General features: G+C 48.8%; 1 protein-coding gene and 1 long non-coding RNA gene across 5 annotated transcripts in view; one reads left to right on the top strand and one right to left on the bottom strand.

The window, feature by feature from the left end:
• LOC144581023 (uncharacterized) overlaps positions 1–11,019 on the bottom strand; it is a 198,369-nt gene extending 187,350 nt beyond the window's left edge. For both annotated transcript variants that reach the window (XR_013531512.1, XR_013531513.1), the window contains exons 1-2: positions 10,898–11,019; positions 8,387–8,445 (exon numbers count right to left, since the gene is read on the bottom strand). This is a non-coding gene — a long non-coding RNA (uncharacterized LOC144581023). The remainder of the gene's footprint in view (positions 1–8,386; positions 8,446–10,897) is intronic.
• Positions 9,066–26,025, top strand: AMER1 (APC membrane recruitment protein 1). Of its 3 annotated transcripts, none has more exons than XM_008989397.5 (2): positions 9,066–9,167; positions 22,155–25,736. In XM_008989397.5, exon 2 carries the CDS (start codon positions 22,253–22,255, stop codon positions 25,655–25,657), a length of 3,405 nt encoding a protein of 1,134 aa, XP_008987645.4. In that variant the 5' UTR covers positions 9,066–9,167; positions 22,155–22,252; the 3' UTR covers positions 25,658–25,736. The 3 variants fall into 3 exon arrangements, with proteins under 3 accessions (XP_008987645.4, XP_078218931.1, XP_078218932.1); XM_078362805.1 differs by lacking the exon at positions 9,066–9,167 and adding an exon at positions 9,733–10,030 and having other exon boundaries at positions 22,155–26,025; XM_078362806.1 differs by lacking the exon at positions 9,066–9,167 and adding an exon at positions 9,733–9,871.
• The last annotated feature ends 1,471 nt before the right edge of the window (positions 26,026–27,496 follow it).

The raw sequence follows: 27,496 nt of genomic DNA, 5'->3' as shown, positions 1-27,496 counted from the left end.
CTCTCCTACAACCAAGAAAGACACACAATGCCTAGTGGACCTATTTGGATTTTGGAGGCAACACATTCCTCATATGGGTGTGTAACTCTGGCCCATTTATCTGGTGTCCTAAAAGGCTGCCAGTTTTGCATGGGTCCAGAACAGGAGAAGGCTCTGAAAGAGGTCGAACCTGCTGTGCAAGCTGCTTTGCCACTTGGACCATATGACCCAGCAGATCCAATGATGCTTGAGATGTCAGAGGCAGATGGGGATGTTGTTTGGAGCCTTTCGCAGGCCCCCACAGGTAAATGACAGTGGAGGCTTCTAGGATTTTGGAGCAAGGCCCTGCCATCTTTTGCAGATAACAACTCTCCTTTTGAAAGACAGCTCTTGGCCTGTTACTGGACTTTGGTAGAAAATGATCATTTGACAATGAGTCATCAAGTCACCATGTGACCTGAATTGCCTGTCATGAACTGGGTGCTTTCTGACCCATCTAGCCATAAAGTGGGGCATGCATAGTAGCATTCCATCATCAAATGAAAGTGGTAGTATATACGCTATTGGGCTTGAGCGGGTCCTGAGGTGATAAGTAAGTTACATGAAGAAGTGGCTCAAATGCCCAGGGTCCCCATTCCTGCCACCCTGCCTTCTCTCTTTTAGCCTGCACTAGTGGCCTCATGGGGAGTTCCCTATGATCAGTTAACAGAGGAAGAGAAGACTAAGGCGTGGTTCACATATGGTTCTGCATGCTATGCAGGCACCACCTGAATGCACAGCTGCAGCACTACAGCCCCATTCTGGGACATCCCTGAAGGATAGCAGTGAAGGGAAATTTTCCCAGTGGGCAGAGTTTAAGCAGTGCTCCCGGTTGTGCACTTTGATTGGAAGGAGGACTGGTCAGATGTGTGATTTAATACTGTTTGATGGGCTATAGCCAATGATTTGGTTAAAAGGTCAAGGACTTGAAAGACGCATACTTTTAAAATTGGTGACAAAGAAATTTGAGGGAGAGGTATGTGGATGGACCTCTCTGAGTTGTCAAAAACTAAGAAGGTATTTGTATCTCATGTGAGTGCTCACCAAATGGTGACCTCAGCAGAGGAGGATTTTAATAATCAAGTGGAGAAGATGACTCATTGTGTGGACACCACTCAGCTTCTTTCCGCAGCCACCACTGTCATCACCCAATGAGCTTATGAACAAAGTGGCCATGGTGCCAAGGATGGAGGTTATGCATGGGCTCTGCAACATAGACTTCCACTCACCAAGGCTGACCTAACTACAGCCACTGCTGAGTACCAAATTTGCTAGCAGCAGAGACCAACCCTGAGCCCTCCTTATGACACCATTCCTCTCGGTGATCAGCCAGCTACTTTGTGGCAGGTTGATTATATTGCACCTCTTCCATCATGGAGAGGGCAGCGGTTTGTCCTCCCCAGGACAGACACTTATTCTGGATATGGGTTTGAATATCCTACATGCAATGATTCTGTAAAGACTACCATCTGTGAACTCGCAGAATGCCTTATCCACGGTCACGGTGCTCCACACAGCCTTGCCTCTGACCAAGGTCCACACTTTATGGCTAAAAAAGTGTGGTGGTGGGCTTATGCTCCTGGAATTCACTGGTATTATCATGTTTCCCATCATCCTGAAGCAGCTGGATTAATAGAACAGTGAAATGGCCTTTTGAAGTCATAAGTACAACACCAACTAGGTGACAATACTTTGCAGGGCTGGGGCACAATTCTCCAGAAGGCTTTGTATGCTCTGAATCAGTGTCCAATATATGGTACTGCTCCTCCTATAGCCAGGACTCACGGGTTCAGTAATCAATGGGTGGAAGTAGCACCACTCACCATCACCCCTAGTGACCCACTAGCAAAAGTTTTGCTTCCTGTTCATTACTTTCTGCTGGCCTAGAGGTCTTAGTTTCAGAGGGAGAAATACTGCCACAAGGAGACACAGTAATGATTCCATTATACTGGAAGTTAAGATTGCCACCCAGAGACTTTGGGCTCCTCCTACCTCTAAGTCAACAGGCTAACAAGGAAGTTCCAATGTTGGCTGAGGTGATTGACCCAGACTGTCAAGTTAAAATCAGTCTACTACTCCACAATGGAGGTAAGCAAGGAGGTCCCTTACAGTGTCTCATAGTATTACTGTACCCTGTGATTAAAGTCAATGAGAAACTACAACAACCCAATCCAGGCAGGACTACAGATAGCCCAGATCCTTCAGAAATGAAGGTTTGGGTCAATCCACCAGGTAAAAAACCATGACCTGCTGAGGTGCTTGCTCAAGGGAAGGAATGCAAAATGGGTATTAGAAGATTATAGTCATCAATAACAGTTGCAGAGCAGTTGCAGAAATGAGGGCTGTAATTGTCATGAGTATTTCCTCCTTATTTTGTTAAGAACATGTCTATGTATGTATACACTTGCACTGAGAAAATATCTTCATTTTATTTCCCTCTTTTTTCCTTTATCATGTGACATAAGATTTATTGACTTCCTATCAGCATTTAAATGTTGTTATCTTTATGCAATAGCATTTAGGCTGAGGATTAGTCACCTTCTGGTTGTATATTATGTTAGGCATAATTTTGACCTTACTATTGTCTTTATTTAAAGATTACATATGATTTCAGGAGATGTGTATGGGTTCAAGTTGACAAGGGGTGGACTTATCATGGTTAATATTGAGTGTCTGCTTGATTGGATTGAAGGATGCCAAGTATTTTTCCTGGGTGTGTCTATGAGGGTGTTGCCAAAGGAGATTAACGTTTCAGTCAGTGGACTGGGAGAGGCAGACCCACTCTCAACCTGGGTGAGCACAATCTAACCAGCTGCCAGCTCAGCTGGAATAAAGCAGGCAGAAGAACATGGAAGGCATAGACTGTCTGAGTCTTTCAGCCTTCATCATTCTCTTGTGCTGGATGCTTTCTGCCCTAGAACATCACGTTCCAAGTTCTTCAGCTTTCAGACTCTTGGACTTACACCAGTGGTTTGTTAGGTGCTCTCAGGCCTTCACCACTGACTGAAGACTGCAATGTCAGCCTCCCCACCTTTGCAGTGTTCCAATTTGGACTGGCTTCCTTGCTCCTCAGCTTGCACACAGCCTATTCTGGGACTTCACCTTGTGATCATGTGAGTCAATTCTCCTTAATAAACTCCCTTTTATATATACATCTATTCTATTAATCCTGTTCCTCTAGAGAACACTGGCTAATACACAGGAGAAACAGGTTTTGAGATCAATTGCACAGGACAGTGACTGAAGGCAGTAAGAATGCATTATTTATTTCAAAGTAACGAAGACAGTTAATTTCAAATGTCTCACCATAAAAAAAATGACAGGTAAACAAGGTGATGGATATGTTAATTAGCTTGATTTAATCATGCCACATTGTATACATATATAAAAATATCATATATCCCGTAAGTGTATACAATTATGATTTGTCAATCAAAAATAAAAATAACTCTCAAGAGTTTATTTCCATCAAGTACTTATATGTGCCAGGCAGTGTCCTCAGTAATCACTTCACATGGATTAACTCATTTAATTCAATGCTTCGTTTTACTCATGCCCATTTTATAGATGAGGAAATTGAGGTGCAGTGAAGTTAAGTAGGTGAAGTTGCTCTAGGCCACACAGCTAGGAAGCAGGATGTCACAGAACTGCAGAATGAGGTGGCTATACATTATTGGTTGACAGCCTAGTTGGGCCTTTACCAACTAGCCCATTGTCCACAGTGGCTATTTCAAATCTTGTCCAAATTAACAGTCTTCCTTGAACCTCCCTCCAGTATTGCTTTTCCTCTCACTGCCAACTAAGAATTTTGCCTCCTTCTTCCCAGAGCAGGTAAGGGTGATAAGGAGTGGCATCTTCAATCTTCCATAACAACAGACTCCACTGAATCCACCCATTTTTCCCTCTTGTCTTGATCCCTACTGCAGCAAAAGCTAACTCATCTGTAAGGGCTCTGGATTCCATCCTCCACTCTCACCTGTAGCCCCCACCCATCAATTATCTTGTTACCTATATCTTCTACTTGATTGATTTCTTTTCCCCTCAGCACATAAACAAACTCACCTCCTTCCATCTTGTAAAAACAAACCCGAACTCCAGAGCCCCCTCTATCTATTACATATTTGCGGTCAAATTTCTAGAACAAGGAAGCTGCATACATTTTCCCTTTTCTCATAGACCATTCTCCTGACACCCCAGCACAGTGTGGTGTATATCTACAGCTCTGTCCTGAACTAGCCTTGCCCATATCACCAGTGACTTGCCAGATTCACATCCAATGGCATCTTTTCTGCCTGTATCTTGCTGGATTTCTGGGCAGCATCTGACACATATGCTCTTGGTAACTCTGTCTTTTATAAAATCCCAGTACCTTACTTGGCTTCCAGGAGAGCCATTTCTCTTTGCTCTGGTTTCACATTGCCAATCCCTCCTCAGGGCTTTGTGGGCTTGTATTCTTCAGTCTCCTCTTTCTCTCACACCATTCATCTAAGGTGTCAACACCAAGTCCAGCCAGTTCTGTCTTCCAAATACATCCAGCGTCCAATCAGTTTCCACCACCTCCACTGCCTCTAACCTGATATGGATCCTGATCAGAGCCTCCTTCCTGACATCTCTGCTTCTTTCCTTGCTGCTATAGCTCCCCAGATGTTTTACTAAAGTCATGTGACTCCTCAGCTCAAAATCCTGCAAAGTCTAAAGTCGTTAAAATGATTCACAAAACTGTACATTGTCTGTTTCCCTGCGTCCTCTCTGACCTCCTCGTCTACAACTTTCCTCCACACTCACTGTGTTCCAGGTACACTGGCTTGCCTAGATGCTCCTCTAACATTTCAGCATGTCACCACGTCAGAGACTTTGTATTTACCTGGAACGCTCTTTCTCTAGACATCCTCATGGTTTGCTCTCTCAGTTGCTCTAGATCTTTGCTAAAATATCACCTTCTCCAACTTCCTTGTTTAAAAGAGCACCCCTCAGTACTCCCTGTACCCATTCCCTGGTCTATTTTTCTTTATCATATTATTTTTTTAAGAGACAAGGTCAGTGTTCCCCGGACTGCAGTGCAGTGGCCATTCACAGGCACAATCCCATTACTGATCAACATGGAAGTTTTTACATGCTCCATTTCTGATCTTAGCCAATTCATACCTCCTTAGGCAGCCTGATGGTCCCCCTCTCCTGGGAGGTCACCATACTAATGCTGAACTTAATGCAGACACCCTATCAGCATAGTGCACTACAGCCCAGAACTCCTGGACTTAAGCTATCCTCCTGCTTCAGCCTCCTGAGTAGCTGGGACTACAGGCACATGCCACTACACTAGGATTGCCATCACATTTATTGTCATCTGAAGTATTGTATATTTTATGTATGTATTTGTTCATTGTCTATCCCTCACAGAGTTTCCATTTTCATAATGAGAAACAGACAATTTAAACATGACACGAAAATAAATAAATAACAATAAGACATATACCAAGAGGTGGTAAATGCTATGGATAAGAAAAAAACAAAGCCCAATTAAAGAATTGGAGAGTGAAGGGGGTGGAAATGGGGATTGCTATTTTATAAATCAACTGTCCAGTGAATGTGTCACTATTAATGACATTTGAGCAGCTACCTGAAGGAACTGAGGTGCAAACTATGGCAATATTCAGAGGACAAACATTGTAGGCAGAGGGAACAGCCTGCACAAAGACCCTAAGTGGGATTTCTGACAAAATTCTGTATGTCCTAACCAAAATCGTTACATTTTCCGAATTCTGTTCCTATATTCATCAGTTCAGTGGATGACAACACCATCCAGCAGTCCCTTGCCCAAGTAAAAAACTCATGAGTTTTTTTCCTCCTCCACTAGACTGACTGCCCTTGAGGCCAGAAGCTGTGTGTAGTCCATCATTCTGGGTAATGAGTGTGTCACTTAACACAGGGCATGGCATAAAGGAGGTGCTCAATGAGTGGTAACATCACACTTCACTGGTGAATGCTGGCACTTAAGCTTGATATTAGGCCTGAAAATGCCTCATTTGACTATGTTCAGTAAACACATGCTCATCACCAAGTTTGTGCCAAGCTCTCTGTTGGGTGCTGAGGATATAAAGTTGAACAACAGATTCTTCCCTGGGAAACTGAGTCTGGGTTTGCACGATCAAAATGAATCTGTGCATAAGAAATCATAGCCTCGTGTGTGTTTACATTAAAAACTGGCTTCAAAGTCAAATTAGCATTTCCATAATTCTGAAGATCTGTACATTGGATCAGAAGGAGACCAATAATAATAACAGTATCAGTAGCTAACATTTATTGAGACCAGCATATGGACTAGTCTCTGTGCCACTTTACATGGACTATTCAAATCTTACACAATTCTGTGATATTGGTGCTATTATTCTCATTTTGCAGAAAAAAAAATGTTGAGACTCAGACAGGTGAATTAGCCAGCCAAGATCATATTGCTTCTAACTGGTGAGCCTGGCATCCCAGCCCAGGCAGTCTGGTGGCAGAGCCACTACAACGTACCACATCCCTGGGAAGGATGAACTTAGCTAGTTGAGCCTCAATTTATCCAGGCAGTCACAGTCTCTTACACTTTGGCCCCAGGCCTTTCTTTCTGGTATAATGTCCAGCTCTTCCTCTCCCCACTACACAAATACTTAGCCACAGCCATCCAGAATCATAGCTCTTGCCCAACCCACCATACCCTCTCACCGATGGGCTTTGGCTTGGGCAGAAACCTTTCCCCTACTTTTCTCATTTGATCCAACCATCAAAGCTATCGTCCATGGAACATTTCTCTGATTCCCCTTGCCACCCTGGGGAGAAGGAGTCTTTTCATCTGCAATGCTCCAGAACACCTTTGCCAGACCTCTAGTCTAGCTTTCAGTTCCTCTCAGAACCCCATTCCCAGGTGCCTCAAAATGGTTATCACTGTACTGCTTCCCCCAGTACCTATCAACAGGCCAGGCATAGAGGAAATGACTATGGAAAACTTGGTGAAGAAAGAAACGGGCATTGTAATGATGTGGCCTAGTCTGTCTACTTGAGTTTATGGAGTTGCCTCCACAAAGCCCAGACATCTGTTCTTACCAGCTTTTCACCGCAGCCACAAGACACTAGGCAGCACGAGGATTATCTCCATTTTTCAGGCAAACAAACTGAAGAAAGTATTCCTGCTACCCACCACCAGTGCCTATCTTGACCAAACAAGTTGATCACGTGTCAGTTAGCATGTGGAATAGGGCCTTAGAGTACTCTCTGTGCAGGGAGGCATTTTGAGGTGCAAGTTTATGCACACACTTGATTTATCCATACATCGTCCCTGGAGAGAAATGGGCCATACAAACAAGAAGCTGTGTTGTCCCCTCCCACATCCTTTTCCCCTTAACACACACACAATATCCTCCCAAGACTCAGTAATATCAGGACCACAAAGAAAGGTGCTCAGCTGGGAGATCTCTAGCATCACAGAATATTTTTGCTTACCTGAAGCCCCATTTCTTTAGGACTTAGCTCAATTTCTCATGAGTTGTTTCTCCCACACTAGTCACTCCAAAAATGGGCTGGTGTCACAGAATGTTTGGTGGCTGGGCAGAAGGTATAGAAGACTAGCCCCTGTGACAGGAGCAGCACAATAGTGCCTGGAACTACTTCGAGCCTGCCACCTGACTACTTCGCACACCTCCTCTTGCCCTGCTTCCACAACTGAGACTGCTCTGGCCTTTTGTTTCCCTGAATCCCAAGTTTATAAACTGCTTCTCCGAATCATAATCTTGGTCTGATTCAGTGAATCAAAGTTCTGAGTAAAATGTGAACAAGTTGCAGTGACCAGAGGCATGAGGTAGGAAGGAGATATAATGAAGGTTCTGGAAAAGAAAAGACACTTCAAAATCAGGCCCACAAATGAGAATCAGGACTTTGCGAAGCAGGAAAGCATAGCCCCAGGGAAACCTTTATAGTCCAGCCATCCTGATGGGAAAAAGTTGCATAATGAGCCAGCAGCAGCTCCTTACTCCTCACCATTTATTTAGACTGGGTACTAGGATGGGACTCTAATGTTCAGTATTGAGTTTTGCTGGCAATGTATTTAATGTCATGAAAGGTGATGGAACATATATGTTTTCCATAATATTCCATGGAAAGTCATGGAATATTATAGAAAGAAAATGAGTTGAACTGTCAGATCTCAAAGATATCAAGGGGGCCTGATGATGCTTACCCTCTCCTCATGGTGATGGGGTGATGGACTGGCCCAGAGAGGAAAATGAATTGGCCAAGGTGTCTAGCAAGTCTAAGGTAGAGGTGGAGTCAGATCCCTAGCAGCTATGTCAGTTCTTGTGCTCCACCCATGCAGAGGCAGCAGTCCCCCTCTTACCAGTTCAGCAGCTGGATCTTTTCAAGACTGCCAGGACTCAGAAGCAGCAGAGAACACTCCTGCAATGCAAAAATAGCACACATTGTTCTCTAATCCTTCTCCCTATCATTAACTTTAATCCCCCCACCTCCCTTTTTAGACACACAGAGTTTTAGGGCTGGGCCTTCTGGATATTCTTGAACTAGTGGTAGAACTAGATTCTTTGTTGCCTCAGCTCACCTGGCCCTGGCAGCCACTAATGCCACTTAATGTCCTTAAGCTAGAGACCCAAGTTCGGCTGGCTCCCTGCCACATCCTACACACAGTAGCAGACAAGGCCAGTACAGGCCTCCTCACTTTGTCCTCAGGCTGACCTCCGGTTTGGACCCAGACAAGATTTTCCTCTTAATATTTAGACTTTTCAGGGAAAAAGGCCTGCACAAAGCCAGGCTCACAAAGGATTGGGGGAAAGGGGACTCTGGAGACCTTGGAGATTCCCTCCACATTCCATAGAAGGTGGGAAATTTGGGTGAGGGTTAAACTATGAAAACAGGTATCATCTCAGAGAAGAAAAGTGAAAGCAATCCTGGAAGGGGAGCCCGGGGCTCTGGATTCCAAATTGGCCCGTGTCGCCGGCAGGCTGGGTAACTGTGGGGAGGGGCTTTCCCTACTCTGGGCAGCAGAGTCGGGGCAACACGTCAGTAACGGGTGGAAGTTGGCCTTTACGGTCTCTAAGGGCCCTGGTGTGCCAGAGAGGAGGACGAAGTTGGGGCGCAGGCGCTGCAGCTGACTTTCCTGGCAGGTGAGTCCCTCCTCCGGGTGGCCTGGGGCACGATTCGCAGGGCCTTGTCTCTACGACTAAGGATGGGCAGGCCGAGGTGCTAAGAGGTTCTGCAAAGTCCCTCAACCTCTCTGCCTCGTTACTCCCCGCTGGCCTCTAGCTGAGGAATGAATTGCCTGGTGGCGGCCAGGGCACAGTAGAGCGAATGCACAGCGGCCACGGAAATAGGAGTGCGTGAAAACCGAAACCGAGCTCCAGGGATCCGGTGAACCCCATCCGGGCAGGAGCGGCTCCTTGAGGCCACGGTGCAGCCACGCCACTACCCGCCCGGCGTGGGGGCAGGAGAGGGGAGCCCCAGCCAGGGGTTCCGCACCCTCTCCGCCCCCTGCCAACACCACGCCCGTACTTATTTGCATTTAAAGAGAAACGCACCAAGGAAAACAGTGGGCGGGCCGGGCACGCCTTCTCACCATAGTGATTGGGTCATGCCCCTGCCAATCAGGACGCAGATGCCCCACCCAGTGGCCATGGAGTACGGGGGGGAGGGGGTATGGGGGAGCTACCCAAAGCCTGGGGAAGGGGAGTCAGTGCAGGAGGTGACTGGAGCCGCGGCGGTAGGGGCAGCAGCTGCGGTGGCGGCGCTCTCAGCCGCGGCAGCCTAGGCTGCAGCCCGGCCAAGGGCGGCGCAGCGGACAATAACCGCGCTGGGAACCTGACCGGGCCGGGTAAGCGTTGCGCACAGCCAGGAGCCTCCGCCTGCCAGCGGTCGGGTGCATTCCCGCGTGCTCTGCTCCTACGGACTGGAGGAGTGCACTGAGGACTGGGCGGGTCGGAGTCCCGGTCTCTCGCCCCTCTCCTTTGGAACCCGCTTTGCGGACTGTCGGGTAAGAGGCCGAGCGGCCTGAGTCCCCTGGGCACAAGTGACCACCGCTGGGGGGAGGGGGGAGGGGAGGGCGGATAGGCAGGCAGGCTAGCCTGGGCCATCCCTCCCGGCTCTCCCGAGAGGCGGAGATGGGCCCGCACGTGCTGCCGCATAGTCCCGGGAAGGGCGCCTCCAGCCAGCACCCCAAGTCGTGCATTTGTAGGCCGGGAGCTCCGCAGCTTTGTTGTAGCACATTTGCTGGAACAGCTGTGTTACACGGGTACTGCTCACCCCGGCTGCCTGGCTGCCGCCCCTCTCCTCCCCTGTGCATCTCCAGCCTGTCCCTCCTTTCTGCGGACTCAAGCTGGCGTTCTGGCTTGGGCCCGACAGAGACCGGCTTTGGCGTAGATTAAGACATCCACAGACTGCCCCCTCCCCTGAGGAGTTCAGTCGGGCCTGTGGGCTGAGCTCAGTTGCACACTTCCCTTCAGAACCTTGGCCTTGCGGCCCCAACTAGCCGCGCCCCTCCTCCTGGGCCTCCAGGCGCATCTGGCGCCCGCCCCCGCGGTCGGGCAGGCTGGCTGGCAGCCGGGCTCTTGCTGGTCCTTGGGTTAGAGCAGCGGCCCAAGCTAGTCCTTGAGTTAGAGCTGCAAGGCCGCTTTGTCTCCCCCCTCGCCTCACCTCCTTTTCCCTTGGAAGATACTGGCCGCTTTTTTCTCTGCAGCCTCTGGTTTAAAAATAGCGATGGACACGGTGTTTGGGGGGGCACTGGCTTGCCAGAAGCCGAAAGGTCCGTCATTGTAGTACGAAACGCATCATACCATCTCCGTGTGTACAAGAGATCTAGCGAGGTGGCCAAACCCTCCAACTTCGCAGTTACTTAACATACCCAGCCCGCCAGGCCGCTGTCATTGTCTGCTGGAGGCACTTCTGACACTGGTGATCGCCCGAACGCTGGACTTTGCTTGCGCTCCCCCAGTGGTGAGGGGCTGGGCCGGCCGCATGCGTCACAGCCCAAGCACCTAGGCGGCAGCTGAACTGGCCCCGCAGAGCTGGTCTCTGTTTGGCCACGTTCCCCTTGGCATGGGACGTGGGGTCAAGGCAAGCCTTGTTCCGCACACAGACACCTCCCTCTGCGGCTCTGCTTGCCTGCTGCAGCGGCATGGGCAAGGTGGAGGGCAGGGCACTGCACTGTTGGACTGCCTGCCCCACTGGGTTTCAAGCAGAGCCCCCTTCCCCAGTGCAGCTCCCCTCATTCAGCCCCACGCACTGTACAGTTACTGCACCACGGTGTACCTCTGGCAGTGAGCTCTTAGCCCTTTCTGAGGAATAGGACAGAGGAAGCAACTGAGGGGCTTGGTAGGCTCTTCTTGGACCTTTGATTAACCTCTGGTTTGGAGAGCCCTTTGGGCTGCAGGGCCCAGGCAAGCTTTGGTGTCTTTGAGGAGGGGCAATGAGACCCAGTAAATCCCTCACTTGGGGGAAGGCTAGATATGGACTTTTATGACAGGAGCCAGGACCACAGATATTACACTACAGTCACCCCCTCCCACCTTGATTAGGCCCCAACACAAACCTCTACTTGCAGCTGGGCATCTCCATCCCAGGGCTGGACCTGCCCTCTGCCTTGTCTCAGGCCAACAGGCACCTAATGTATGTGCTCTATGTAACTCCCTTGCACACGCTCAAACCCACTCAGCCTACACCTGTCCAAATCTTACTTCTCAGACCCCAGTTCTGGGCCTACCTTTTCCTTGGTGCCTTTTCTGCCTGGGTCTTGCCCACCCATGTTGACTTCTTTCTTCTCGGAACTCCTCCAGGGCTGCTTACTTCTCCTGGGCATATTCAGGCCTAAATTATAATAGGAGGCAGACTATAATTAAGTTGGCCTGTCTCTGTTTTGTGTCTCTGATATCATGGATGTCTGGGTTCTCTCATAACCCTTTGGAGGAGTAAATAAAACCTGGACCTCAGCCACAAGCCTCTCAAAGCCAAGTGTAATGATTGTTCCAGAAGGACTTGCTTTCTTTGTAGTTTTCGAGAAGACCTTTGCCTTTCCAACTTGTGCTTATCCTGATTCATATGAAAGTGACTAGAAAAATGGTACTCAAAGCTGAGATATGTATTGACTGTGCCTAATAAGGACAGATTAGAAGGGGGATGATTGCAATTACAAGAAAAAAATTAGGATATATCCTCCCCCAACAACAGGCTCAGGATTTGGAATGCTCAGACCCCAGACTATGCATATCTTTGGTTGCTGATTCATGAGCCTAGAGGCAAACTACAGGGAGAGAGAGATGAAAGATCTGTACAAGCAGGGGGATCATCCTTGGAAGCTGCCAGAGAGTAGAGGTGTTTGGTAGGCAAAGGGTAAGCAGACCTAGGAATGGGAGGGGAGAGAGTGGTTGACAGGCAGGGTGAGGGGGGTAACTGAGTCTATTCTGGTTTAGATGGTGTGGCTCAGAGGTAGAGAAGAGGTTGAGGCTCAGTGGTGGGGTTTCCCAGATGCCGGGCTGTAGAAAGGGAATCTGATCCTTTTAGGGGAAGGGGGCATCAAAGAGTAGGGACTTGGCAGGGAGTTGGTATTTTTTTATATATATATGCTATAATACAAACTTTTCAAATGAGATTTAGAATGGGGTCTTAGAAAGGGATCAGAAGCTTGCTGCAAAGTCAGGCAGGTAAGAAGCCACCTTTGAATCTGGAAATAGAGCTGTGGGCAGGCTACCTCCAAAGGAAAGTTTTAGTATGTCAGCCTCCTTTTGGAAATGCAGGGGAAAAGGCAGGAAGAAGTAGGAAGCTGGGCATAAATACCAACGTGGTTGGGGCTGAGACGTGTCCCCCAGGCCTCTGCTGATGGGGGCTTTTGTTGGTCCTCGGGTTAGCACCAGGTTGAACTCCTGTGCTTACAGATGGGAATCCTGAGCCTTGGAAAGAAACAGGGGCTTGCTTAAGGTCACACAGCTATTTAGGGATAGACTGCTGCTTCCTGTACAGCAGCCCTTTCTACTGTGTTCAGTGGAAAGGGCCGCTGTACAGGAATCAATGCAGATCTCATTAACCATCACCCTCATCTTACCTCCCTCATTCCCTAAGAGGAAAGGGGGACTGAGTTAACTTGGGAGCTTCATAAGAGGAACCTCTCTGTCGTTTCCTATCTCTTTTGCCTCTTGGTCTTGGTCTGCAGCTTTGCTTGGACTAAATATTTCAGAAGGAGAGGAAGTAGTTAAAAGAATCTGGCAGTCTAATGACCCCCTCCTAGTATAGTGGAGGTGTTAAAAATTCTTCAAGCATGGTGGTTCACATATGCAATTCCAGCATTTTGGGAGGCCTAGCCAGGTGGATCACTTGACCCCAGGAGTTCGAGACCAGCCTGGGCAACATGGTGAAACCTCATCTCTATGAAAAATACAAAAAAATTAGCCTGGGGTGGTGGTGGTGGTGTGCATCTGTGGTCCCAGCTACTCGGAAGGCTGAGGTAGAAGGATCTCTTGGGCCTGAGACATCAAGGCTGCAGTGAGCCATGTTCATGCCACTGCACTCCAGCCTAGGCAGCAGAGAAAGACCCTGTCTCAAAAAACAAAATTTCTCAAGAACTGTTACATCTCCACTCTTGGATAGTATGTGTGGGAGAAACAGCCCTGCTCCACTAGGAAACAGAAGCAAGCCTGGCAGGTAGAACTAAGAAGGAGAAGGGGTTTCCAGCCCCCATTGCTTAACAGATAGGGTATCTGAGGCTAGAAGAGATAATTTCCAATGTTATTTCAGTTTCCCTGCCTGAATCCTGTCTGGGCAGATGCAGTGGGTGATAAAGGGTTAAGACCCCATGGCAATATTTCATAGCCTTTCTGTGTCACTCACTTCTGGGTCACCTGCCTCATTGTCCAGTTCATTCTCAGGGCTATTCTGAGCCTTTCATGCTGTAGTTAAACCTTGCATGTGTGTTTGTGTGTATGTGTATGTGTTGGGGGAAGGAGCTGAGAGCAGCTGGCCACCATTGCTCGTCTGCTTAACAATCCAATAGAGATTTCATAGACACTAAATTCTCTCTTCACCTCCAACTTCTGTTCTCTGAATTAAATAATCTCAGAGTCTTCCATCTCCGCTGCTTTGTCTTATTTTTCAAACCTGTGCATGTGTAAGTGTATTTCTAGCAAAGGCAGGCAGGGAAACCAGAACCACTACAGAGGTACAGGTACCAGCCTATTAAGACTACTTTGCTCTCTCCACCCTTTTGGAATTCGGGGAAAATATGAACAGTGGAGAAAATGGCTTGAGGGGCATGGTGTGGTCATAGGCAGGCACACTGCTGCTGCAGGGGCCTTTGCGACCCTTTGATCTGCATTTTTTTTTCATCATAGAGCTTTCATTGCTTTCATCTCCTACTGTTTTTTTCCCCTGCTGGGCTTCCAAGCAGATACGGATACTAACCTTCCATCCTCAGTCAGCATGCCTTAACCCTTCCTCTCCATCTGTTTGGCCCTTCTGGCCTGGGGCTGTGGCTCTTTTCAGGAGAGCACGGAATGGCATGACCAATTCTGGGCCCCCTCCTTTCTGGATATATTGGAAATATTCACAGGCCAGGCCCAGTGCATTCTGAAAGAGCAAAATGTTGAGAGGTGGTGCAAGGAGTGAGGCTGGGCTACAGTGCACCGCTGTCCTGAAGTGGTGAACTAGGTCCAGCCAGCTAGATAACAGATCTACCAGTAAGACCTAGGACCCCCACAGCCAATCCGGTGTTCCTTGCTATGCCTCCTGACTCAGCAGCCAGTAGAAAACTGGGCACAGGATCACTCCTCTCCCAGCCTTTCAGGGCAACCTGGAGCAAGCAGACTCCCTGGTCCAGTTTCCCATTTTTAGATGAAGAAACTGAGGTCCAAAACAGGGAAAGAATTTGCTCAAGTTTACACAGAAGTCCAAAGCTCCTGGTCCCCGATTCAAATCGAGTTCTTCCTCAAATCACATTCTTCTAGTCCCCTCCCAAGCCTCAGTTTCCTCACTTGGCCTTTCCCACAGGGCATGGTTTGTAGAGGGGAGTGGACACATAGGAATGTCAGAGGCCTCCATTGTTCACTTGGCCCAGCTGCTCCTCTGTAGGGTTTCCTCAGCTGCTCTGTCACATCTGTTTCCCTGGAGTTAGCTCCTCTCCTGTTCTTCATTTGAAGAGGGGGTGGGGAAGAGTTGGTGCATGTCTGATCTCACTCTCTAGCTGGTCTAGTACTGACTTCGTGGAAGCCTATGCAGGCAGGCACCTCTCTCCAAGAAAGTTTGGGAGCCTGGGATGGGAATGGTAAGTAAGAGCCCCTATCATTCAAGGGAAGCTGGGCAGGGAGGGGACCTCAAGAGCTTGAGGAGAAACCTGGGGCACTAAGAAGCCTCGCCAGGAAATCCCATTTCTAGGGAGAGGTGGTATGTGGATGACCACATCTCCCAGACTGGGCAAGCCCCTGTGTATTTGGAGCTGGGGCCAAGAGGTAGAGAAACGAAGCTGACAAACTTGCCAGGGGCACTCAGGGAGAGCAAGCCATCAATATCAGACACAGAGGTTTGGCCCTTATCCTGCAGGCAATGCAGAATAATTTGATAAATGGAGGAGTGATGTGTTGAAATAGGGGTTGTAAGAAAATGACTCTGGCAACAGTGTACAGGATGGATAAGATCGAAGAGGGGAGCCAGGGAGTCTGCAGTAGGAAGGGACTAGAGGGGGCTCAGTTAAGAGGCTTGTGTCACCTTTGGAGAATGTGGGGTGGCAGTTGAGGTGATGGAGAGAAAGGTGGCCTCATTATGAGAGCCCTTTATTGAATATCCACTTAGTGTCTAGTTATCAGTTTGCTTTTACACTGATCATCTCTAATTCTTACCACAATCTTGCATGATAAATAGCATTTTCTTCATTTTACAGATAAAGCATTTGAGTTTCAGAGAGGTTAGGCCACTTTCTCAAACCACACAGCCAATAGAAGGTGAGGCTGACATTCCAGTTCTGGGCCAAGAAACCAGCTGAGTTAGATTTCAGTTGAATCAGTGTTGTTTGAGCTCCTGCTATGTGCTAGAGGTAGTGACTGTAAGATGAAGGAGGGTCCATTTGAGAGAGATGAATGAATTACATGAAGCTCAGTATGTGAACAAGTCAGTTGAGGGGGCTGGTGGGGGAATAGGGGCAGAGGAGAGAAGTCCCAGTTTGGGGTCTTGCTGTATCTGGAGTTGGTGAGATGTCCCTGGGCAGGAGGTACCCCTCAGCAGGAAGGCTGGAAATTAGAGGAGGAGTAGTTGCAGGTGTAGCTGAGGGGGCTCTGCCAGCTGCCTCTGCAGCTCCATCAGAGGGTACCAAGCCAAGCAAGCCTTCCTTCAGGCCCTGAGCAAATAGTACTTGGCTATGGGTTTTAGAAATAGATCATTCAAGTTCCAGATCATCTGATAAGTCATTCTCTTCAAATAGCTCAGATTCTTCATCTTCATCCATGTTGGCAGGTTTCTGGTTTTTGGGCCACTCAAACCTATCTCTTAAGGAAAAGGGGAGTAGAGTGACATGTCCTGTAGTTTGAGAGGAGTGATGGTGGGGTTGCTGGTGAGGAGAGCAACCACAGGCTGGGTTGTTGGCCCCTATATTCTGATGTCAGCAGGCTTTCTGGAATGTGCTTCATAGGGCCTGAACGGTGGCAACCAGTGTGGACTGGAAATGCTGCAAAGAAGGCTTAGCTAGACTGGAACAGAGGTGGGATGGGAGTGGGAGATTATAGTTCCTACTGATATGAGGGGAACCTTTGCAGTTCTGTCGCTCAGTCTTCCTCCTTTGATTGGTGGCCTGCACAATATAGCAGAGTGGCATGAAACTGAGACTCAACAGTTCTAGGAGCTAGTGTGGCTTTGTCACCATTACACTATGTGACCTTGGACAAGTCTTCTCCCAAGTCTCTGCACAGTTTCCTTCTCTGTGACAAGGAGTTGCCATCCCCCACCAGGCCTGATTAATGGGTGGCTGAGGAGGCAAATGGGGGGTGTGGGAGTGGGGAGTGCTTTGTAAAGCGATAAATACCCTGAGGGTATTGTCGATTTGCATTTCTTTTGATGTTGGTACTTTTAGCTGAGTTTGACCTGGGCTACAGAACCTGGCTAGTTGAAAGTCCCAGATAATCCTTCGCTGCTAGCCAGTTGCTGACTCTTTTAGGTCCCTGAATTTCAAAAGTTGGCTGAATGAGCAAGTAAAGCCTCCTAAGACATCACCACACAGTTATCCTCATTTACTATTTGCCATTTGGGGAAAATGAGCCCCAAGGAGGTTTGGTGACTTACCCACAGAGCCCTAGGGAGCACCCTACTCAACTCTGACTGAGATGATTTTTCTTCTAAGAATCGTCCTACCATAGTTTGAATAAAATATGAATGAAAGTTAGTTACTATAATGTTTTGAGCTTCTGCTATGTAATGCACTTGATTTGGTACATTATGTGCATTGGTTTTACTTTTTACAATAATAGCCTTAAGAGGTAGGCACTCTCAATAGCCTCATTTAACAGTTAAGGAAGCTGAGGCATAAACATGTGAAAAAACTTGCTGGATTTTCTCTGGCTGGGCAGAGTTGATTCCAGCTCAGAACTGGACAGCTCTTTGGAGGGCCATCCTCACCATTTTTTCCATAACCAACCCTCCCCAGCATACAGAAAGGCAGGTGGACCTGAAGTGGGCTTGCCTCCAGGAAGATTGCTTAGAACAGTCCTGAGGAACTATAGCTGGTCGAGGCCATGCCTCTGGAACTACTGCATAAATCCACATGCTTCTCTTTCTTCCCCCAATTCAGCCCTATCTAAGTTGGCCAAGCTGGCCCCAGGAAGCGGATTTGGAGTAAGGGTCATGTTGCAGCTGTCCCTTCTCCTTGAGAAGGTTCTCTAGGGCAGGTATGTGGTTGGCCTCCTGCCTATATTTTAAGTGGAGAGGAGAAGGAAGAAGCTCTTCCTTTGTAGCCAGGCTTCTACTGGCCTCAGAATGGCCTGAGGGAGGTGGAATGGCCCCAGCAACTTCTACCGCAGCCTACTTTCTGTCATGATAGCAGCAGCTGCAACAGGCAGCCCCTGCAACCACAGAGTGACTTGGGAGGGTTCTCTTAACCCCCAGCCCACCTGAAACTCAGCCACATTGGTTGAGAAACATGAGGGTTTTGGGGCCCTGCATTTGCAAGTGTCACTTTCTTGGCAGGACCCCCAGAGAAAGCCAACGCCAGCCTGGGGCATCTGCAGAGTCTGTCCTTTGCTGTCTCCTTTGCTTTTTGCCCCACCACACTCTCCTGGTGAACTCTTGTGGTCCTAAGTAAAGGCTGCATAACCTATTGAGAAAGGATAGCTTTGGCACCAGGTTGAGTAGCAAAGTATGGAGAAGAGGCCTGGGGCAGAGGTAGCTAGGTGGGGCCAGGCTAGGGAGCTACCAACTATGGGTGACCCTGCCACCCTCCTTTTCAGTGTTCTGGGTGACATAGGCAGAGACACTGTGAATGGCTGTTGGGGGACATGGCTCTGGGAGAGACAACACAGAGTACCAGTTTAAAATTGGTACCTGCCAGCAAACATCTTCTCCTAACCTGAGCTTGGTTAGGAGAAGGGCCTGAACTAAGGGAAGAGAAACTCCATCCCGGGACACCCTGCTTAGTTCTTCTGTCTCCCACATCACACACAGAGGGCTTTTCAAACCTCTCTTAGCAGAGGAGTTTGTATAGATACATGCACCTCTTTAAAATCCCCTCATTGACCGGGCGTGGTGGTTCATGCCTGTAATCCCAGCACTTTGGGAGGCCAAGGCGGGAGGATCACAAGGTCAGGAGATTGAGACCATCCTGGCCAACATGATGAAACCCCATATCTAGTAAAAAATACAAAAATTACCTGGGCATGGTGGTGCGTTCCTGTAGTCCCAGCTGCTTGGGAGGCTCAGGCAGGAGAATTGCTTGAACCCGGGAGGCAGAGGTTGCAGTGAGCAGAGATCGCGCCACTGCACTCACCATTACACTATGTGACCTGTGGCAGGAACGGGCCATACCGAGAGAGGTGGGTGGACTGCCCTCTACTCCCACAGAGCATAGGAGCAAGCGAAAGGGAAAGCCCAAAGAGACTGTCCTCCAACTGGGGCATCAACGTTCTGGAAAGCAGCCTTCTTTGTGATTCCGTTTGCCTAATCCCTCTGTTCCCAGGAACTCCAGCCCCAAACCCAGCAGGACAAGTCAGTCTTTGATTCACAAGGATGTCTAGGCCCATGAACTTTTTCACTTGGCTCTTAGGTTTTCCTTGAGGCCCAGACATACTTGCTAGTCTCAAGCACCCCTTCCCCTAAATCACTGCCATTGCCACTCCCTCTTCCCTGACAAGACCCAGACTGAATACCACCTCAAGGCAGCTTTTCTTTTTCTTTTTTTTTTTTGAGACAGAGTTTCATTCTTGTTACCCAGGCTGGAGTGCAATGGCGTGATCTCGGCTCACTGCAACCTCCGCCTCCTGGGTTCAAGCAATTCTCCTACCTCAGCCTCCCGAGTAGCTGGGACTACAGGTGTGCGTCACCATGCCCAGCTTATTTTCTGTATTTTTAGTAGAGACAGGTTTCACCATGTTGACCAGGATGGTCTCGATTTCTTGACCTTGTGATCCACCCGCCTCGGCCTCCCAAAGTGCTGGCATTATAGTCGTGAGCCACCGCGCCGGGCCTCAAAGCAGCTTTTCACAGCTTAAGGAGTGTCTTTCTGCCTTTCACATTTATCTCTGAATATGTTTACAAGGTGTAAAGAAAGATACTCCACCAACCAGCTTAAGAAATAACAGGAGCTATTCTTTAAGGCAGTGGTCCCCGTACTTTTTGAAACCAGGGACCTACTTTGTGGAAGACGATTTTTCCACCGACAGAGAGGGGATGGTCTTGGGAGTGTAACCTAGATCCATCGCATGCGCAGTTTGCAATAGGGTTCACGCTCTTACCGAGAATCTACTGCCTCTGCTGATCTGACAGAAGGCGGAGCTCAGGTGATGCTCACTTCGCTCTCCTGTCTTCCAGTTACTTCCTGTTGTGTGATCCAGTTCCTAACAGACTGTTACATATAGGACTCTCCTGTTAGCCTAGAAGCTTTCTAGAAGCAAAGGCTGGGAGTTCTCCCTTCTTTGCCTGCCCTGCAGTACTAAATTACAGAGGGGAATAGAATTTCACAAACAATTCAGTACTGCCACCTTAACTTCCCTATCCCCAACACCGTGATGATAACCTTAGCAGTAATTTTAAGGCTGAGGTAAAAATGTGCTGTGGAAAATGGGGCATTCAGACATGATAGGGCCCCTATTCCCACCAGACCCAGGGGCAGAAAACTGGAAAATTGTGTGTTTAGGTATGATTGTGTGTGTATTTGGAGGTGGGAGGGGGCGCCGTCTATTGTAGGGCTATCAGTTGCAGGGCTGAGTTGGACCAGTGTGATGTCAAAATATGTCATAGAAAAATTTCTAAACTGAGCAAATGGCAATGCAGATCTCTGCACAGAGAGGTTCAAATGAACTTGTCTTTTCACCTGCTCTTTTCTTTTCTAGATAACCAGCTGTTATCTTGCTCCAGTCTTAATATTCAGTTATACAGAGTATTCTTGATGGAACCTTGGATGATCACATGATCCAAGTGATTCAAGTGTCATGACAGGCAAGGCGGCAGGCACAAATTAATGTTTGCAAGACACAACCAGGGCCTCCAAGGCTAGAGTATAGCTGCCAGCCTCTTCGTACCCTCAGTGCTGGTCCACAGTCTTCTATTTCAAGTGAATGTGTGAGTCTTATTACTGTGGCAACCAATCACAGGCCCGGTGTGCTGGCCAGCTATTCCTGGACCAAGGGTGCTTGCCTATCTCTCTCTTTCTTCCTCTTCCTTCCCTTCCTTTCCCCTCTCCCCTCTCCTCCGGGATCTCCCATCTGCTGGTGGCTACTCTACAGAGAGTAGACACATTGGTGAGGGACGTCCCAGGGAGGGGTCATCAGGTTTTAGCAGGCTCATCACTGAGCTAGCTGATGACCAGAGTTGCAGAGGTATGTTGTGGTGGGTAATGGCTATATCTTGTTTTTATTCCATCTCTGTTGGTATTTGGGCATTTGGAAAATTGAGAGCCTTGACCAGAAGGTGTGGCTTACATCAGGTTTATTTATTTAAAAAGCCAATGGGAACCTATCTCACATGCCAGGAATATGAATCATGTAGGGCCTTTAAAGAGTTCCCTTCCTAGATAGGGAGTTAACATTTTGGGGACAAAATTGTTCAGAAAAGGAGAGTACAGAACAGTCCACCTCATGGTCCTCAAGTGGAATTTGGAGTTCCACTGATGACCACATTAAAATCTCTTCCCAGCAGGACAGCCAACAGAGGGTCTGGCGATCAACCCTCATATCTCCTTTCTGAGGGAAAGTTGTTGGTAGGCCTCTTGGATGGTGAATATTGAAGCCCAATAAAGTACCTTTCTTGAGACTCCCATTTCATTGTCTTATCAGGTCCTAGATTGCAGACCTAGTTTGTGGATCTGTGAGGCTCCTATTCTGAGGTTCTGAAGGTCTGAGCATGGCTCTGCAGGCAATTTAGGAAGCTGTGGACAGGGAGTGAAATTTCAGGTCCACTTTTCAGTCTCAGACAAAATGTCAGTGAGAGCCCAGACTAATGTGAAACTGAGGCCTGAATCTAGCAGAACCCTGTGAGGATTCAATGGACTGTTTTGCCAAATGCTTTCTAAAAATTCTGTGATGTTAGAGCCAACATCCCTTTTGCCTTTCTTGTCTCTCCCTATCCTCACCCCCTTTGATAATTGATAATACCTCTTACAGCCAATAGCACCACTAGGCTTTTCACACATCTGCATGTCCCTTTACTAAGTGTTCCCCTGAGCTTAGGGTTGTCTGAAGGGAGTGGACCCAGCAAGACAGCAGGGGGTGAAGGCTTCTTGCTCAGCATAGAGTTTTGCTACCTTGGGGCCCAGAGGGAGCTGGCCCAGCAAGCCAAGCATATGGAATATATTAAGATTTGCCCCGATTTTCCCTTACTTTATTTCTCGTTCCACTCAAGCCTGATGTCCTATGAAAGCAAACCCAGCCTGGATGCTTGCTCACTAGTATCTGTCTCTCTGTCTTTGTCTCTCCCATCTCCTCCAGACCCCACTGTGATGCTTCCTGATTGATCATGTTGTAACAGTGCCTGGAAGCCTGAGGCTGCATTTCCAGCTGGACATACCTCAGTTGTCCACATCATCATGGAGATCCGAAAGGATGAAGCTGCTCAGGCCAAGGGAGCTACAGCCTCTGGGAGTACTCATGAACAAACGGCAGAAAAAGGAGCCAAGAACAAGGCAGCTGAAGCGACAGAAGGACCAACTTCAGAGCCATCCTCATCCGGCCCAGGTAGGCTGAAGAAAACTGCCATGAAACTCTTTGGTGGCAAGAAGGGTATCTGTACTCTGCCTAGTTTCTTTGGAGGGGGACGGAGCAAAGGTTCTGGGAAAGGCAGCTCTAAGAAAGGTCTCAGCAAGAGCAAGACCCACGATGGCCTGAGTGAAGCAGCCCACGACCCTGAAGATGTTGTTAGTGAAGGAACTGGCTTCTCTCTGCCTTTGCCTGAGTTACCCTGCCGATTTCCCAGCTCTCAGAGTGCCCATGGGGCTTTGGAGACAGGCTCCAGATGTAAGATATCTGTGGCTGGAACCACAGAGAAAGCTGGGGTTGAGAAGTTTCCCTCTATGTCCAAGCCAAAGAAAGGTCTAAAAGGCTTTTTTAGCAGTATTCGCCGTCATCGAAAGAGCAAGGTCGCTGGGGCTGAGCAAAGTGAGCCAGGGACCAAGGGGCCTGAGAAGGCCAGAGCCAGGCCTCATGAGCACGTGAGCTCAGCCCCTTGGGTGCCCTGCTCTGAGGAGACCTTCCAAGCCCCTAGAAAGGAAAACGCTACCCCTCAAGATGTCCCTGGGCCAAAAGTTTCTCCAACACCAGAGCCTTCTCCACCAGCTACTGAGACAGCGGCCTGTAAAGATCCAGAAAAACCCATGGAGGCCTGTGCCTCAGCACATGTGCAACCCACGCCTGTCCCTGAAGCCAGTAGTGTAGAGGAGCCCCATAGCCCAGAAACAGGGGAGAAGGTGGTAGCGGGAGAGGTAAACCCACCCAATGGCCCTGTGGGTGACCAGCTGAGCCTTTTGTTTGGGGATGTGACATCCCTGAAAAGCTTTGATTCATTGACAGGTTGTGGTGACATTATAGCAGAACAGGACATGGACAGTATGACAGACAGCATGGCCTCTGGGGGCCAGAGAGCAAACCGAGATGGGACCAAGCGAAGTTCCTGCCTGGTGACCTACCAAGGAGGTGGGGAGGAGATGGCCTTGCCAGATGATGAGGAAGAGGAGGAAGAAGAGGAAGAAGAGGTGGAATTAGAGGAGGAAGAAGAGGAGGTTAAGGAGGAAGAAGAAGATGATGACTTAGAATATCTCTGGGCAACTGCCCAGATGTATCCAAGGCCCAATATGAAACTGGGTTACCATCCCACCACATCCCCAGGCCACCACGGCTGCATGCTCCTTGACCCAGTCAGATCTTATACTGGCCTATCCCCTGGGGAACTTCTGACTCCTCAGAGTGACCAGCAAGAGTCTGCCCCCAATAGTGATGAAGGTTATTATGACTCCACTACACCTGGATTTGAGGATGATTCAGGTGAGACCCTGGGGCTTGTCCACAGGGATTGTCTTCCCCGAGACAGCTACAGTGGAGATGCCCTATATGAGTTCTATGAGCCAGATGACAGTCTTGAGAACTCTCCACCTGGGGATGACTGCCTTTACGACCTTTGTGGTCGAAGCTCTGAGATGTTTGACCCCTTCTTGAACTTTGAGCCCTTTTCTTCCTCCCGGCCACCTGGGGCAATGGAGACAGAGGAGGAACGGCTATTGACCATCCAGAAACAGTTGTTGTATTGGGAGCTTCGGAGGGAGCAGCTTGAGGCCCGGGAGGCACGTGCCCGAGAAGCCCAGGCCAGGGAGGCCCACACCAGGGAGGCCTATACTCGAGAAGCTCATGGCAAGGAAGCCTATGCCAGGGAGGCCCACACTTGGGAAGGTCATGCCAGGGAGGCCAGAACCCGAGAAGCCCAGGCCCGAGAGGCTCGTTCTAGAGAGTCTCAAGTCCGAGAGGCCCAGGTCCGACATGAGAAACCCATCTTAGAGTATCAGATGAGGCCCTTAGGCCCATCAGTGATGGGCCTGGTGGCAGGGGTATCAGGGGCCTCGCAGATTTCCCACCGGGGAATTACCTCAGCTTTCCCCACCACTGCGAGCAGTGAGCCAGACTGGAGGGACTTCCGTCCTCTGGAGAAGCGTTTTGAAGGAACCTGCTCCAAGAAAGATCAAAGTACTTGCCTGATGCAGCTCTTCCAGAGTGATGCCATGTTTGAGCCAGACGTGCAAGAAGCAAATTTTGGAGGATCTCCCAGGAGGGCCTACCCTACCTATTCACCCCCTGAAGATCCAGAGGAAGAAGAGGTTGAGAAGGAAGGGAATGCCACTGTGAGTTTCTCACAGGCCCTGGTAGAGTTCACCAGCAATGGGAACCTCTTTTCCAGCATGTCCTGCAGCTCTGACTCTGACTCATCTTTCACTCAAAATCTCCCTGAGCTGCCTCCCATGGTGACCTTTGACATTGCTGATGTGGAAAGGGATGGGGAAGGCAAGTGTGAAGAGAATCCTGAGTTCCACAATGAAGAAGATCTTGCAGCCTCCTTGGAAGCCTTTGAGCTGGGCTACTATCACAAACATGCCTTCAGCAACTACCACAGTCGATTCTACCAAGGCCTGCCCTGGGGTGTGAGCAGCCTCCCTCGATACTTGGGACTTCCTGGCATGCACCCTCGACCTCCACCTGCTGCTATGGCCCTCAACAGGAGAAGTCGCTCCCTTGACACTGCAGAGACCCTGGAGATGGAGCTCTCCAATTCCCACTTGGCCCAGGGCTACTTGGAGTCTGATGAACTTCAGGCCCAACAGGAAGATTCAGATGAAGAAGATGAAGAGGAGGAAGGAGAATGGGGCCGAGACAGTCCCCTTTCCCTCTATACTGAACCCCCAGGGGCCTACGATTGGCCTGCTTGGGCTCCCTGTCCTCTTCCAGTGAGGCCAGGCCCGGCCTGGGTAAACCCCAACCAGTTGGACAGGTCTTCCAGCCAGTCTCCATATGGGCAGGCAACCTGTTGCATACCTCCTATGACCACATCAATGTCACTATCAGTGCCAGAGTCAAGAGCACCTGGGGAATCCGGGCCTCAGCTAGCTCGTCCCTCACACCTACACCTGCCCATGGGCCCTTGTTATAACCTCCAGCCACAGGCCTCCCAGAGTGTGAGGGCCAGGCCTCGAGATTTGCTGCTCCCTGTTGATGAGCCCAGTTGCTCTTCAAGTTCTAGAGGTTTCAGCCCCAGCCCTCTGCCCCAGGCCAAGCCTGTGGGCATCACCCATGGCATTCCTCAGTTGCCCAGGGTCCGGCCTGAGCACCCCCAGCCTCAGCCCACTCACTATGGGCCTTCCAGCCTTGACCTATCAAAGGAGAGTCCCGAGCAAGGTGCCTCTCTTGCCACCAGCTACTCCTCCACTGCCATGAACGGAAACCTAGCCAAGTAGTTATCAATTCTGGTGTGGGGGCACGGGGCCTGAGCATGTGAATGGGGATCAGGGGTTGGGCAGAGGGGTGGGAGGGTGGGGGTTGCTGTTTAACTTGAAAATCCTTTGGGCCAAGGAAAACTCCTAGTAGTTTTCACCTTAGTTTACCCACTTCCCTCTTCTGCCATCTATGGCCACATTCAACTCAAGTACATCTGCCCAGGGAGGCTGCTGCTGCTACTGCACTCCAGTTTTTGCTTTTGGGATTTCTTCTTGTGACCCTCGCTGGGTTTGGGATGCTGTAATTTTGTGCCTATTCTAGTTGCCAAGTTAGTGATTATATATATATACATATATATATATATATATATATATATATATATATATATGTATATATATATATATATGTATATATATATACACACACACACATATATATAGAATCTATATACACTATACACACACGGCATATGTGTGTGTGTGTATAGTGTATATAGATACACACACACTCATACAGATATATAGCATGCATCCTTTACACAGGCTAAACCTTTAGTGCTCCCTGCCCCTTCCCCACAATAAATGATGAACCACTGATTAGCAGCCAAGTCTGCACTGCCTCCTGCTTGGGGATGGGGGGCTTATTTGCTATTAGCAATGTGAAATTATGGTACAGATCCTCCCCACCCCTATTACTTTTGGCCTTGGCGTAGCTGCCATCATTACATCAGATGACTATAAGCTGTTCATCCCAGCTAGCTGTCCTTAGAGAGGATCAAGTAGCATGTGTCTCACTGCCTATTGCTGTGGACTTTGGCATCATGACCAGATGGGGGCCTTTTAGCCTGTCCTGCCATAGCTCAGGTTAAAGACAAAAACACTAATCCCGTTGATGGAGTGATAAAATTTATCCATTTGCAAACAGAAGATAAAACAAGGTTCTATTGCGGACACTGCCATAGAGCCTTGAGCTCTGGAATGATAGGATTTTTTTTCCTTCTTCTCTTAAGCCTGTGACTCCCTGAGTTGCAGATGCTTTTGAATTTTTGTTCTTTTGCCCTCTAAAGGTAGTTTTCATAATCTCATCACAAGGAACACGGTCTTTTAATTGAGATAAGGGAAGAGAAGCAACCTAAATTAGGCTTGAATATAGGGGCTTGGGTTTTTGTGGGGTTTAGGGGAAAGATAGAAAATGAGGGTCCATTTTTCACAGCTAGCAATAGAGGGGATTTTAGACTTTTCAGAGCTTGAGGTATCTGTTTCTTAAAAGGGAAAACTACTCCCTTCTCAAGCCTCCTAACACAAAAAGTTCCTTTAGCCTTGCCCACCCCATCATTTGGACTCTGAAATAAGGCCCCAGACTTGTACTTCCAAGACAGGATACCAAAGGCATCTCAGCTACTGTTCTGGGCCCTTTAAAGAGCTTTCATCTTCCAATTAGCCAAATCCTTAGCATCATCAAAAGACAGGGCTTCTTGGGAGGAAAGAAAGACTGTGATCTACCCTCGCTCTGCCAAGCTTCAAGACTGATCTGCATGGCAGTTGCAGCTCTTTATGGAATGAATTGTGCCCTCCCTTCTCCTGCATCCATGCAGTTTTTAATGTTAAAGTAGGTTGGAAATACTGATGGGGAAGAGCTTGCTGTCAGGAAGACATTAGAACAGGCTAATCTTGCCAAGCTCAACCTCTCATTAATCACCCATAGGAGAGGGCTCCTTTTACATGTCTTTATTGGAAATCGAATCTGGAACATTTTTTGCTTGGCTGTGTTCACTCAAATTATGATTATTGCATCCCCTGCCCCTGCCCCACACCCCACCCGTCTCCAGGCCTGTTGAGAGAAGAAGTCGACAGGGTTCT

This window comes from Callithrix jacchus, chromosome X (assembly GCF_049354715.1).
Source record: "Callithrix jacchus isolate 240 chromosome X, calJac240_pri, whole genome shotgun sequence".
In the NCBI taxonomy this organism is placed as follows: domain Eukaryota; kingdom Metazoa; phylum Chordata; class Mammalia; order Primates; family Cebidae; genus Callithrix; species Callithrix jacchus.
This window is presented reverse-complemented; position numbering and strand designations above follow the sequence as displayed.

What these genes read in the sequence shown, in the direction of transcription:
- AMER1 (XM_078362805.1), top strand. Translation starts at nt 22,253, where the DNA reads ATGGAGATCCGAAAGGATGAAGCTGCTCAGGCCAAGGGAGCTACAGCC.